Source organism: Rhinatrema bivittatum, chromosome 16, assembly GCF_901001135.1.
Source record: "Rhinatrema bivittatum chromosome 16, aRhiBiv1.1, whole genome shotgun sequence".
Classification (NCBI taxonomy): Eukaryota; Metazoa; Chordata; class Amphibia; order Gymnophiona; family Rhinatrematidae; genus Rhinatrema; species Rhinatrema bivittatum.
In genome coordinates this window covers 10,050,181-10,063,969 of record NC_042630.1, presented here as the reverse complement: position 1 = coordinate 10,063,969, position 13,789 = coordinate 10,050,181, and the positions used below count along the sequence as shown (strand labels likewise).

Here is a 13,789-nt window from a genome sequence, read left to right as displayed (position 1 = left end):
GGGGTGAAATCATAACAAAGAGTAACAAATTAAATAAGGAACTACATCAGACTAGGACAAAACAGAAAGAAGAGCTAGAAATGAGAGCGAGATGAGGAGGTAAAGATAAAGGAAGGCCAGCGTGTGGAGGCAGTGATCTGGTGCAGCGGGTTTAAGGGAAGCAGGAGTGGATCAGCCTGTGGAGGGTCGCCAGGGTCCGGCGCTAGCGCTGTTATTCCCAGTGAGACAGAAGACGGGTGATGGTGGTGGGGGGGGGGGGGGGCATAGATTGAGCTTTATTTCGCTGTCCCCAGCCCACCGGTGGCCTAGGTGTGTGGGAGGTGACTGCATCTCTCTCTCTGCAGGCGGATCAGGTGAGCCTCTACGCGCTGTACGTGAAGAACAGGCGGAAGGTGGAGCCCGTCCTGTCAGCACATGGGGCCTTCTTCAAGGTAAAATGAAAATATGGCGCAGCAGATTTCCAGAGCAGGAGTTAATGGTGGGGGCAGTAGACAGCTCCGGGTCAGTGGGTGAGGTGGGGGGGGGGGGTGAGTCTGCTGCTGAAATCACGTCTATGAACGTCTAGTCTTCCGTCTCTCAGAGAAAGTAAGCGTCCACAGACGCTCTTGAGGGCAACACCAGGACTGTCTCCGTCTGCCCCTGGAAACAGCTGGTAACCCCCTCGCAGCCTCCCGTCCCGTTCCCCCCCCCCCCACACTCATGGTGGCCGCTCACCCTGCCTTTCCCATCTCCTTCCAGAGCAAGCAAGAGGAACAGGAAGACGGCACGGGGCTGGGCCAGCACCTACAGAAGCCTCTGGAACAGCTGGAGCGGTACCAGCGCTTTTTGGGGGAGATGACCCGGGAGTGCGAGCCGGAGCTGGTGCAGGAGTGCCAGTCCCTCCGGGCGGCGCAGGAGCTGCTGGGCTCCCAGGTGCATCATGGGAAGAACCTGTTTGCTGTGGACTCCATCCGTGGCTTTGAGGTGGGTAGGGTGGGGGGACCACCTGTGGTCTTCAGGTCTTAAGACGTCAACACCTTCAGTTCCTTCCGTTTCATACGTCCCATGACCTCTGACTCTAGCTACTAAGATACTTCGGCGGTTCTGTATTTTAAGACCTCTGAATTTTCCATTTCCCGTGTCCCATTACCGCTGTAACCCACTTGATGGCAGGGGACGGAGGACCGATGGACCTCTGTTTGGTCTTTTCTTCACACAAGTCCCGTCCTTAATCCAGCACCCCTCCTGCGTGTCTCGGATTTGAGGGCTTGGGCAGTGACGTAATTGATGCCAGCCTGGCAGGTGAACCCGCTAGGTCCATACCGACAGCAGGTGGACTCGCCCCCTACTAGGACTGGGTCTAGGGCTTCACCTACTCCAGCCCCGTTCCCCGCAGGTCGAGCCTTTGGGTTTCAGGGGCCGGCAGGGCTTAGGCGAGAGTCACGTAAGGAGCGGTCAGAGATCAGAGCAGGTAGCGAGCAGGGTCCGGATCCAGGCCAAGGTCGGGGCAGATGGCAGGCAAGGGGGTCCGAGGTCCAAGCTGGGGGGGTCAGGGCAGGCAGCAGGTCCAGAAGAGTTAGGGTCAGAACCAGGAATCAGGACAAGGCGCTGGGGACCAAGACGCAAGCGGGGCAAAGGCGGCAGGAGCTGTTGGTGAAGCGGAGGCTCGGAGCGTGGCCGGGGTTTAAATTCCCGGCCACGTGACATCATCACAGAGCGCCGGCGGTTCTGTTTCCCGCCACGGGGCGTTCGAGTGTCGGCGCGCACCTAGGGAGACCCCCCCGGGGCATGGCGGCATCTTGGCCACGTTGGTGGTGTTTTGGGGGGGGGGGGGGGGGGGTAAAGTGCGGCCGGACGTGGGACATCCGGCAGCCAGCCAAAAGGTTGCCTACCCTACATCTTGTCACCGGGCTTTGTAATAATCCAGACCGGCCCACCCGGAAACCATTGATATTGGTGTGGAACCGCGGTTGATGGGTGCAGGCTGCCCCCAGACCTTCTTGGAAGTCTGGCACAGCTGTACCGCCAACTCTGACCACTGTGAGGCCCTCTAATGCTTCATGCAGCTGAGCAAAGACTCAAGCCCCCTCCCTTATTTCTTCTACCCCTCCCCCGTTTGCCCTTACCGCCCTGCCACTGCGCTCTCTGCCCGTCCCAAGCATGCTTCAATTCTGTCACTAACATCTGCCGGTAGGCGACTGCGGGCACCCGCCATCCTCCCGTCTCCTCTGAACCTACCTCCCTGCAACTTTGGAACGCGTCCCCCTTGTCCTGGAATTTCCTTTTCCAGTGGAAAATTTCACCTTCCTCTAATTTTATTGGACTCTTGCCCCTCCCGTCCCAGCCCGCTGGAACCTTCAGTTTCCCAGCATTCCGTGACCTTTGTCCTGTGCCAGTCGCGTACTTTGATTCCTCAGTGTTCCGTGACCTCTGCCTTCAGCCAATCAGGTTTTTCCAGTTCTCCTACGTCCCATGAACTCTTGCTTCAGCCCGTGAGATCTTTTCGTTCCTTGACGGTCCACAGAGTCTTTCTGCTGGCAGTCGGATATATTATATATATTTATTTGTATCTAGAATATTCCATAGTGTCTCGTTGCTGCTCCTCTTCCAAGTGAAACCCCGCTTGGCCATAGGAAACAGTAATCCATGCCGCTTGTGTTGTTGGACAGGTGGACTTGAAAGAGCAAGGCCAGCTGCTGCTGCGGGATGAGTTCACGATCTTCTCCGGGCGGAAGAGGGCCCAGCGGCAGGTCTTCCTGTTCCAGCACCTTCTACTCTTCAGCAAACTGAAAACCACTGATGGGGGACAGGAGACCTACGGCTACAAACAGTCCTTCAAGGTGAGAATCTGTGAGGAGATGGTAAGTAGGGACGGGGGAGCCAAAAGATGTACACGGCAATGTACAGATGCATAAAATCGAGACAATCTATTTGAGACACCCAAGCATGGCGCTCGCCCCAGATCATGGCTTGGGCTACTGCAGGACTCGCCACTCTCTTGTGTCGACCGACAACGCCCCCTTCCTTCTCCTGCCCTTCTCACTCCCTCTTTTTTGTGTTTCTCCCCTCACAGACGGTGGACATGGGCCTGACGGAGGAGATCGGGGACAGCGGGCTGCGCTTCGAGGTCTGGTTCCGGCGCAAGAAGTCGCGGGAGGCATACGTCTTCCACGCCAGCAGTCCGGAGGTGAAGCACAGATGGACGAGCGTGATTGCACAACTGCTGTGGACACAGGCCTCACAAAACAAAGGTCATTTTCCTTTTCTCTATCCTTCTCGCTGCACTTCTCTTTATTTTTCTTTCCTTACCTCTCTCCTTTTTGCTCTGTTTATATTTTTTCCCTTCTTTAATTCTCATATTCCTTCCTGTCTCTGTCTATGTGTCTGTCTAATCCTTTGTCTACCGCTATTATTTAGTATGTCGCTTTCACATTTCCTGTCTTTTTCCCTCTGTCTCTGTCTCTCTCTTGCTTCATTTGTCTCGCTTTTGATTACTGATGGAGGCTCATCTAAGAGAAGGAGACTTCAATAGTGGAAGCCCCTCATGGGTGATGGGAGCACACTGAAAGAGGTTCCTTTTGGATAATAAGAGTTCACCCAGACAAATTCCTCTTAGAGAATGGGAAGGAGGCTCCACCTGGTTGATAGAACTTCACAGAGGGAGGTTCATCTCGGATGATAAGAGATAAAACTTCACAGAGACAATGAGACATCACTGATGGAAGATCCACCCGAATGATAGAACTTCACAGAGGGAGGTTCATCTCGGATGATAAGAGATAAAACTTCACAGAGACAATGAGACGTCACTGATGGAAGATCCACCCGAATGATAGAACTTCACAGAGGGAGGTTCATCTCGGATGATAAGAGATAAAACTTCACAGAGACAATGAGACATCACTGATGGAAGATCCACCCGAATGATAGAACTTCACAGAGGGAGGTTCATCTCGGATGATAAGAGATAAAACTTCACAGAGACAATGAGACATCACTGATGGAAGATCCACCCGAATGATAGAACTTCACAGAGGGAGGTTCATCTCGGATGATAAGAGATAAAACTTCACAGAGACAATGAGACGTCACTGATGGAAGATCCACCCGAATGATAGAACTTCACAGAGGGAGGTTCATCTCGGATGATAAGAGATAAAACTTCACAGAGACAATGAGACATCACTGATGGAAGATCCACCCGAATGATAGAACTTCACAGAGGGAGGTTCATCTCGGATGATAAGAGATAAAACTTCACAGAGACAATGAGACATCACTGATGGAAGACCCACCTGAATGACAGAACTTCACAGAAGGAGGTTCTTCTTAGATGATAAGAGATAAAACTTCACAGAGACAATGAGACGTCACTGAAGGAAGATCCACCCGAATGATGGATCTTCACAGAGGGAGGTTCTTCTTGGATGATGGAACCTCCCTAATGGAGCTTTCCATTGGGTGACAAGACCTTACTGGTGGAAGTTCCTCTGAGACCTCACAGATGGAGGGACTTCTTACAGAACCCTTGCAGGAGCTCCACCTCCTGCGGGGAAGTCCACCTTGGAGGCTTCCTTTTGCGCCTGATTCCCTGCAGTAGTGGCAGATGAATACATTTCACTCATCATCTAGCAGTGAGTCTTCTGATTGAAGGTTGAAGATGCCACCAGTAGATTAGAATCATCTTGGAATCTCTCTACCCCTTGGGATTGGCCATTGATGGAAACAGGATGCTGGGCTTGATGGACTTTTGGTCTGACCCAGTATGGCAAGTCATATGGATGTTTATTTATTTATGGAAATGTGTATGCTGCCTGTAGTGCTCAGAGAAAGGGTGACATCACTAAATGGCTAACTAATATACCACTATTTTCATTATTGTATTTGTATGTTTTTAGGTCTCCCTCTGCCGCCCTTTCTCTTTGTTTACTTCTGTCTGGTTCTCTCTCTGCAGATTCCCAGCAGACAGGATCCATGGCCATTGGCAACAAATCCTTCCTAGATCTCAGGGCCAGTTTTGGAGCCATCAGCGAACGGGCCATCAATGCCCTCTTGACGGGGAAAGGTAAAGAAATCCCCCTCTCCCTATCCTCGCTGGATCTCTGACGCCATTTCCTATCCCACAGAGTATTTATCAACACACACTCCCACCTCCCTTTTATTTTTTGTCTCTGCCCAGGAGCGCGCACCAGGGCCTCTGTGGCAGTCTCGGCCTTCGATCATAGCGGTCCCTTCTGCGAGCGCTGCCCTCCATCCTGCTGTGCCTCAGTGCTGGGGCCTCTGAACCTACAACTCCCTGGAAGTCCAGGCTCGGACAGACTGGCCTCCCCGGGGGCCTCCTCGCTGCCAGGGAGGATCGAGGAGGAGGATAGCTGGGATCCCGTAGTCAGTGAGGTGTCTCTGGGTGAGGAACGAGCCATGCAGGGGGAAACCTTCTCACTCTTGGGATGTTCCAGGTCTCGAGCCCCGTTGGGGCCCCTCCTAACTCCCCCCCCCCCTCCGCTTCATCATCCTCGCCTCCCTCTCTCTCTCAGTGTGTATCTAACGCTGTATCTCTCCTGCCTCTTTGTCGCTGCTGTTTCGCTCTCTCTTGAGGAAGCCTATCACACGGATAATTTCCATTGCAGGTGGGTCTGACTTCGGGGAGCCTGCGGAGAACCAGCGAGACTGCTCACAGAGCAGTAGAGAGCCTGAAGGGTGGGCGAGGGGGTGCCATAACCGATCTATCTCAGTCCCAGGAAACGTCTCTGAAAAGCAGTCTCCGGTAAGTGAGGAGGGTCTGTGCCACACCCAGATACGCAATTTGCCTATAATAATATATGTGTGTGAGTGTGTGTGTGTGTGTGTGTATATATATCATGCACATATGCATCTTTATTACTGCAGTATATACACCAGAACGGTTACATAGGTTGTGGGCGTGAACGCAGACGTTTCTCCCTTATACTCGACCTTCTCACGGGTATCATGGAGACGCATCACTCGGAGGTCTCCCTGCTTAGAGGTGTTGGCTGCCACCGGGAATCCTTCCGGTTTATCTTTACTTCCTGGTTGCGCTTTAAAGTACCGAGCTTGGCTGTGGAGGACTTTTGAGTGAGGTGTTCCTCGTGAGTTTCAGCCCCTCTCCGCCCTGCTGCCTGGCCCCAGTCCCAGGGCCTGGCACCTCCCCAGCTTTGGAGGCTTGCATGCCACTCCGAGATGGCCTTGATCCAGACTTGGCTTCGTCCCCGTCGCACCTATGAACTTTGCAGTTCCTGATTTTCTTAGAAAAAAATGGGAACCGTAAGCCCCCCTGGGAGGCAATGAGTGCAAAAATCCGTTCAACCTATAACCCCCGCTACCACCGGACCAAGTGGCGACCTCTAGGGAGAGCAGATGAGGCTACTCTACCCTTTAAGGAAAACACCAACAGGCCGATTCAGTAAAGTCCACGGGAGAGCGGGCGATTCAGTATTTAAATTAGGCCCAGCAGTAAAAACAGATAAAAGGAGGCGCTAGGGACAATAGCGCGTCCCTAGCACCTCCTTTTTGACAGGAGCGGCGGCTGTCAGGGGGTTTGACAGCCGACGCTCAATTTTGCCGGCGTCGGTTCTCAAGCCCACTGACAGCCACGGGTTCGGAAAACAGACGCCGGCAAAATTAAGCGTCCAGTTTTCAAGCCAACAGCCACCGACCGACTTCCAATTTTTTTCTTTTTTCTTTTTTCTTAACTTTTTTTTACTCTTCGGGACCTCCGACTTAATATCGCCATGATATTAATATCGCCATGATATTAATATCGCCATGATATTAATATCATGGCGATATTAATATCATGGCGATATTAATATTGCCATGATATTAATATTGCCATGATATTAATATCGCCATGATATTAAGTCAGAGGGTGCACAGAAAAGCAGTTTTTACTGCTTTTCTGTGCACTTTCCCGGTGCCGGAAGAAATTAATGCCGACCTTTGGGAAGGCGCTAATTTCTGAAAGTAAAATGTGCGGCTTGGCTGCACATTTTACTTTCTGAATCGCGCGCGAATACCTAATAGCGCCCTCAAATGCATGTTGATGGCCCTATTAGGTTTGGCGGGTTGGACGCGCGTTTTCCGCCCCTTACTGAATAAGGGGTAAGGGAAAACGCGCGTCCAAGGACAGGATAACAGTCGCTCCGTCGGAACGCACTGTACTGTATCGGCCTGAATGGCAGGAAGCACTAGGAAGAGAGGGAGGGGCTTAACCTAACCAACATGGGGAGGGGCTACCTGAAAGCTGAGATGTCATTGGTTGGGTGGAGGGAGGTTTACCCTCCTCTTCCTGTGTCCGGCCCTGCTGGTGACCCTAGGAGTGGAGATAGGAGGCAGTAGCCAAGGGCCCTGTCCCAAGGCAGAGTGCAATCTCCCGGGGAGGCAGAAGGCTGGGAAGGGGGAGGAGCTCCTCTGCATGGGACCCCCGCCTATGGGGATTTATTCAAGAGACTTCTCTGTGTTTTTCTGGTTTCAGATCCAGGACCCTGCGACGATCCCCAGCCCTTCTACCCCGGTCTGAGCCCTCCAGTCCCGGAAGGTAACCAGAGGGAGGGTGGGCGGAACGGTTCGTCCATGCTCTCCACCACTTTCTCCCCCCCCCCCCCCCCATCTGTCTGTCTCTAGCAGGGTGCGAGAATGATCGCACCCAAAAGAGAAAAGCCACCTGGAGCATCATTTGGAAAGATGGTCTAAAAATTAAAAAAAATATTATTATTACTAAAGCAAAAGATGAATTAGAATTTTTTTGTCTCCTGAACACTTCACATGGCATGGGAAATGGGAAAAAATAATAGATCTGCCCTTCCCACCCCCAGCGCCCTTTCCATTCTAACGTTAGATCTGCCCTTCCCACCCCCAGCGCCTTTTCCATTCTAACGTTAGATCTGCCCTTCCCACCCCCAGCGCCCTTTCCATTCTAACGTTTCACTGTCCCATGGACGACCCTTTGGGGGGTTTTTTTTTTCCACTAGAGAGATACACACATCGAGAGAGGATGTTCTTCCTGATGGGAATATGCACCATTTAACTTTTTCATGTTGAGAATTTGTCACGGAAGGTCTTTCGTGTTGGTCGAATAAAAGCGTGGGTTGCGTGTTCTGGCCCGTTCGTGCCTGCAGGCAGAGGTGGACGCCCGAGACTGGGAGTCAGAGAGACAGCGGGGGGGGGGGGGGGAAGGATGAGGAGCAAAAGAAACTTTAGTGAACACCGTGTCCATTTTCTCCGATTTCCTTCTGTGTTTCAGATTGTGGAGCGGGGGCTCAGAGCGGTAATTCCCACCCTCCGTGGCGATTCCTCCATGAAGGGAGAAGTCAGACCAGACGGTATTTAGTCCTGTGGACGCACGGACACAATAAGGATCCCTGTGCCGTACAGATTATTTACCCGCCCCCCGCCCCCCCCAGCTCTACCAGCAACAAGGATCCCTGTATTGGTCCTGAGGGTGCAAACAAACTGGAGAAACTGCTTATCTATTACCTGCAAACAGCGCGCTTTATCACCAGATGGCGGACCGCTCCCCGTCTCTCCCAGGGCATTACTGGCGTCCCCAAACTCCACTCCCCTCCCTAACCTGGATCGTTCCACTAGGAGGATAGTCCCTTTCTTTGGAAGATCAGGAAACCTCCTATTTTATTCTCCTCAAGAGTCTCCAGATCCTTGCAAAGGTGGTCGCCAGTGACAGGAGGAGGCCTCCTGCACCTCTCGTAGGCGCTTTGAGGAAGAAAATCAGTAACTCTGCTGAGTGCACTCTGAATATCGACACCACCAAAATTCTCTTTTCACTGTCACAGTGCCCTCCCCCCTCCCCCATCTAACACTCTCCTGCCACTCTTCCTCTCCCCCCAACCAGGAGCCTCTTGCAGCCCTTCTACTGCCCCCAAGCAGGAGCCTCTTGCAGCCCTTCTACTGCCCCCCCCGGCCCAGAGGTCCCTGCTACTGCTCTACCCCCACCAATACCATCTGTGTCAACCAAGAGCTCCCTTTACAGATTCTCTGCTACCAGCCTTCTGTTGCCCCCTCTGAACTAACAGATCCCCCGTTACTGTCCTTCTGCCCCACACCAGAAATCTCTTCCTACTCTTCTGCGCCCTTCCATGGGTATCTTCCGAATCTCAGAAGAATGACGTCCAAACCTCGAGTGTTGTTTGCAACCTTTGATGGATGGGAAATGAGGGACTTTAAAAGAAGCAGTGATCCTTGTGAAACAGTGGAAGCTTTGCCATGTTAGCTGCAGTTCTCGTGTGCTACCACTAGAGGGAACTTTATGACGGGGTGTCACAAAGGCCCCCCGTCGAAATGCAATGGACTGGATGACATTTTACACTTCTAGTAACCATACTAGCTCCGGAAAAAAACAACCAAAACTGGATTATTGATGGGCTGCGATGCTTTCTATTGGGCCAGCAGAATAACGATTTAGATTTTACAGGTATAATGTAGTCTGAAGAAGGGGAGAGGATGATCTTCTGGAAAATCTCAATATTGCGGTTTGGACAGTTTTTCTGTTGGTCCAATTAAAGCTAGCAGAACCTTCAACGAATCATTTTTGCGAGACATAAGGCCTGATCTACTGAAAGGATTTCCCCATTTGGCATCAAAGGGGAAAACTGCTTTATAGATCTGGCCCTCAGTGAGAAGATGGGATCATTATATATATATATATATTTTTTTTTTTTTTCCTTCAAGCCAAGATAATGTGACTGGCCCAACCTAACGCAGGACAGTTGAGTGCCCCAATCACTGCAGGAGCACCACGAGGAACAGTCCTGGACCATCATGCGTAATGTGGCTCTACAGGAGCCAATAGAAAATCTCCTTGGCCTCCTGCCGCTTGACCCATACTGTGCTGTATCTCTCCCCAACCTGGTTGGGTGGGTGGGGGGGATTCTGCCTGTGTGGTTCCCACAACTGGAATATTCCTGGAGGCCACGGGGCCAGAGAGGAACAGAAAGGGAAGGAGAGGTCGCAAAATAAAATATTAACATTTACTATTGTGATAAAAAGTAAAACTACAGGGAAGCGGGAGGAAAAAATATGTTGTGTGCCTTCAACCATAAAGTGCTCAATAATAATAAAGAAATGTACCACTTTCCCTGGCTAGAGCTGACCCTCTTTGTAAATATCCACCTCATTATTACGCAGAGGATATACCCTCCGCTCTGAATCCTCGGCTATGTCCGTCACTCTGCGTGTGACCCTGGGGGAGTCACTTTTTATCCCCCTGTGCCTCGGGTCTAATCCCCTGCTCTGTAAATGGATCCAGCCCACGTTCTGTCTAATGCTATCAACTTAACATATCCATTGCAAAATCTGAACAAAAACCAAAAAGATCGAATTGTAGGAAACAGGGAAGTGTATGAACATTTCGTGATGCCTACATGCCTTCTTCAGAAAGTTGCTCATGGTTGAGTCCACCAGCCTAAGGCTGAGAAGCTTTCAAAATGTTTGATGTCAGCCAATAGCGGGGCAGCTTTAAAAATGCTTGATGACACCACCAAGGGCTTTGACCTCCCTGAGATTTCTCAACTGAAGTGAAAGGAAAAGGGATTAAGCATGGTAAGATGTTGGAGGCACATCGGGCTACATCGAGCTTCCAAGAAGACGGGGATATCCTGCACGGAGCAGCCTTGGATATTTATTTATTCAGCAACTTAGACATTTTTTCCCCCTATCATCAAAAAGCATGGGGTGGCTGAATGCATTGGCCAGCGGCCTCACTGATTCTGGTGACTGGATTAGTAGGAGATGGGAGGGGGCCTAGGTGTTGGATTAAGTATGGGGATGCTCATGAAAACCGAAGAGGAAGGCGACAAGGCTATAATGGAATTTAACCCTGCTTGGGACAGATATAGAGGGAGGGAGTAGGATTGAGAGGTTGGGGTAAAAGACATTTGGGCAGGGGAGAGGGGGAGGCGGGTCGGGAACTGGTGTTGGTTTCACTATGGGAATTTATGGACTCATGTACTCAAAAGCGTCCACCACCATGGAGGGCAACTGGATGGGTCAACTGGTCTCTACCTGCAGGCTCTTACCATGGACGAGTGAACTGGGGGGGGGGGAGGGAGGGAGGGGTCGCTGGGCAGTGGGCAACACTACTGGCTGTGGCGCAAATATGAATGAAATTCAACAGAACGGTTCAGAAGGTATTAGGGGAGAACCGGAAGACACAATCAGGGCGGTGCAACATCGTGCGCTGGGCCGAGTGCACTGCTTAGCACGCACAGCCGGTCACGCGTTCTGGATGCGCGGTCAAAGCCCCTTATGCGGTAAGGGGATTATGGCGTCCACAACGAGCGCCCTAACCAGCGTGTAGCCAATAGTGCTCATCACGTGTAAGTCCATGTTGACGAGGCTATTAGCTGTTACCCCCGACGTGCACATTTTTACTCTAAAAAAAAAAATCAGCGCCTGCCCCGGAGCCGGTGTCAATTCTAGAGGAGCCCCTAAAGTTAAGGAAAAAGAAAGAAATAATAAAAGAAAGTCACCCAGGGTCAGGTTAGGAAAAGAGGCGCTCAGTTAACCAGTGCCCACGAGCATTTTCCTAACCCGCACTGACAGCCACCTCTCCTGGGCGCCTGCTGCCGAGGAGGCACTAGGGATGCACAATTTGCCCTAGCGGGGGTAACAAATAAAGGATAGATCCGAAAAGGCCTTTTTGTCTGACCTTGCTTATCCCTGTTCATTCCCTAGCTCGTGTGTGGCCCTCCCCTTCTTGTGTTTACCCTGTCTTGCCATTGCGTGTACCTTGCCCTGTTCTTCTACTCCTGTCCTGTCCTTGTCTTGTGCTGTCGGGGCATCTGTGACTCGCCAGCTTTCCTCGGGTCTCTCAGTGGCCCTCCTGTTCCCGTGGGCCTCCCCCGGTGGTCTGACTCTCCTGTACGTTCCTTGCCATGCACTCTGTTCCTGTCTGCTTGTCCTTCCCGTCTGATCCTCGACATGCTTTGGCCTCCCAGTAGCCTGCCTAGCCTGTCTGTATCCTGCCTCGCCTCTCTTTGCAGCTTATCTCATGTTTTGCCCTATTCCCGCCTAGGAGTTTTACCCTCCTCCTGTCTCCTTTTCTGCTCACAAACTAAAATGTCTTGTAGCCATTCTCATGGACCCACTGGGATGTGGTTTCAAGGAACCACGGCTGGGAGCCACTGCTATATCACTAGGAACATTATTCAGAGATTTCAAACCACGTAAACATATAAAAGCAGTAAAGCGGATTGTCTGCAATAAAAGCTCTCTCTATATTCTGGCTAACTTTAAATAATATTCAGCTTCACACTTCTCTGAGCAGAGAGGTCAGCTAGGAGTTCATGGCTCTGTGCAGTCACCTGTGCACCTGAATTTTTTTTTATTTTCATTAATTATTTCGTAGTTCATGACCTCCAGCCTGCACAGTGAATTCCCTGCCCTTTCACCCTTTCACTTACCCACGGGCTGATACAGTAAAGTCTGCGGTAAAAACAGGCAAAAGGAGGCGCTAGGGACACTAGCGCGTCCCTAGCGCCTCCTTTTTGACAGGAGCGGCGGCTGTCAGCGGGTTTGACAGCCGACGCTCAATTTTGCCGGCGTCTGTTCTCGAGCCCGCTGACAGCCACGGGTTCGGAAACCGGACGCCGGCAAATTGAGCGTCCGGGTTTTCGGCCCGACAGCCGAGGGCCGAATTAAAATTTTTATTTTTTTTTAACTTTTTTTACTCTTCGGGACCTCCGACTTAATATCGCTATGATATTAAGTCGGAAGGTGCACAGAAAAGCAGTTTTTACTGCTTTTCTGTGCACTTTCTTGGTGCCGGAAGAAATTAAGGTCGGCGCTAATTTCTGAAAGTAAAATGTGCGGCTTGGCTGCACATTTTACTTTCTGTATCCCGCGCGCATACCTAATAGGGCCGTCAACATGCATTTGCATGTTGAGGGTGCTATTAGGTGCTGCGGGTTGGATGCGCGTTTTCCTCCCCTTACTGAATAAGGGGTAAGGGAAAACGCGCGTCCAAGGGCAGGCTGTACTGTATCGGCCTGACAGTATCGTAAATAGAGTCCAGCAAGGATGCTAATATTTTTCTTTGACACTAGGAACAATATTCAGAGATTTTAAGCCATGCAAACAGATAAATGCAGTAAAACAGAGGATCTGCAATAAGAGAACTCTATATATTCCTGCTAAATTAAAATAAAACACAAAATCCAGTGCACAGGTGGCTATACAGAGCCCTCTTTGCACAGATCAGTTTTTAACAGAATTTTATTTTCATTAAGTAATTCTTGGTTCATGACCTCCTAGCATTCAGAGCGAATCACCAGACCCAGATGCTACAAGCCCTGTCTAAGGATTTTTCCAGATCTAGGGGAATTCCTTTCACATCTAGGTTTTCCCTGCCCAACTGGGACAGTTTATTCCCTCAGTCTGGGAGGGGCAAGCGTCATCCCAGGAACCTAAATGAAGGGCCCACACTCAGCGAGAGAGTAACGAAGTTTAGTGAAAGAAACCAGTGTAAACCCTGTTTTGATTAGGCATTTAATTTTATCCTGACGGAAACCGTAGCAAAGTTAACTCTGAGCACCCAAACTGTGTCCTGACTGTTCGCTGGCAGCACTGTCACAGAAGGAAGTTTTATCAACACCCCGGGGAGAAAGCGTTGGCAACGCAGCCTGGGCCTTGAAGCTCATCCTTCTCCCTTCGTAGAAAAGGAGCCACCCAGTGGACAGTAAGGTTGGGGAAAGTGGCCCTTGGGATAGAGGAGGACCCTAACATAAACACAATAAAACAACAACGATAACGTTTACGTAAAACCCTGTAAAACGTGTGC

The 13,789-nt window shown here is 50.9% G+C and overlaps 1 protein-coding gene across 1 annotated transcript in view; it reads left to right on the top strand.

Moving 5' to 3' along the window:
- The window catches only part of LOC115078584 (rho guanine nucleotide exchange factor 40-like), a 29,166-nt gene extending 19,079 nt beyond the window's left edge, over positions 1-10,087 (top strand). The window contains 9 exon segments of the mRNA XM_029581513.1: positions 345-431; positions 739-963; positions 2,649-2,819; positions 3,053-3,230; positions 4,934-5,044; positions 5,159-5,383; positions 5,607-5,743; positions 7,472-7,534; positions 8,240-10,087. Coding sequence (XP_029437373.1) covers positions 345-431; positions 739-963; positions 2,649-2,819; positions 3,053-3,230; positions 4,934-5,044; positions 5,159-5,383; positions 5,607-5,743; positions 7,472-7,516 — 1,179 coding nt within the window. The 3' untranslated portion in view covers positions 7,517-7,534; positions 8,240-10,087.
- Positions 10,088-13,789: the final 3,702 nt, after the last annotated feature.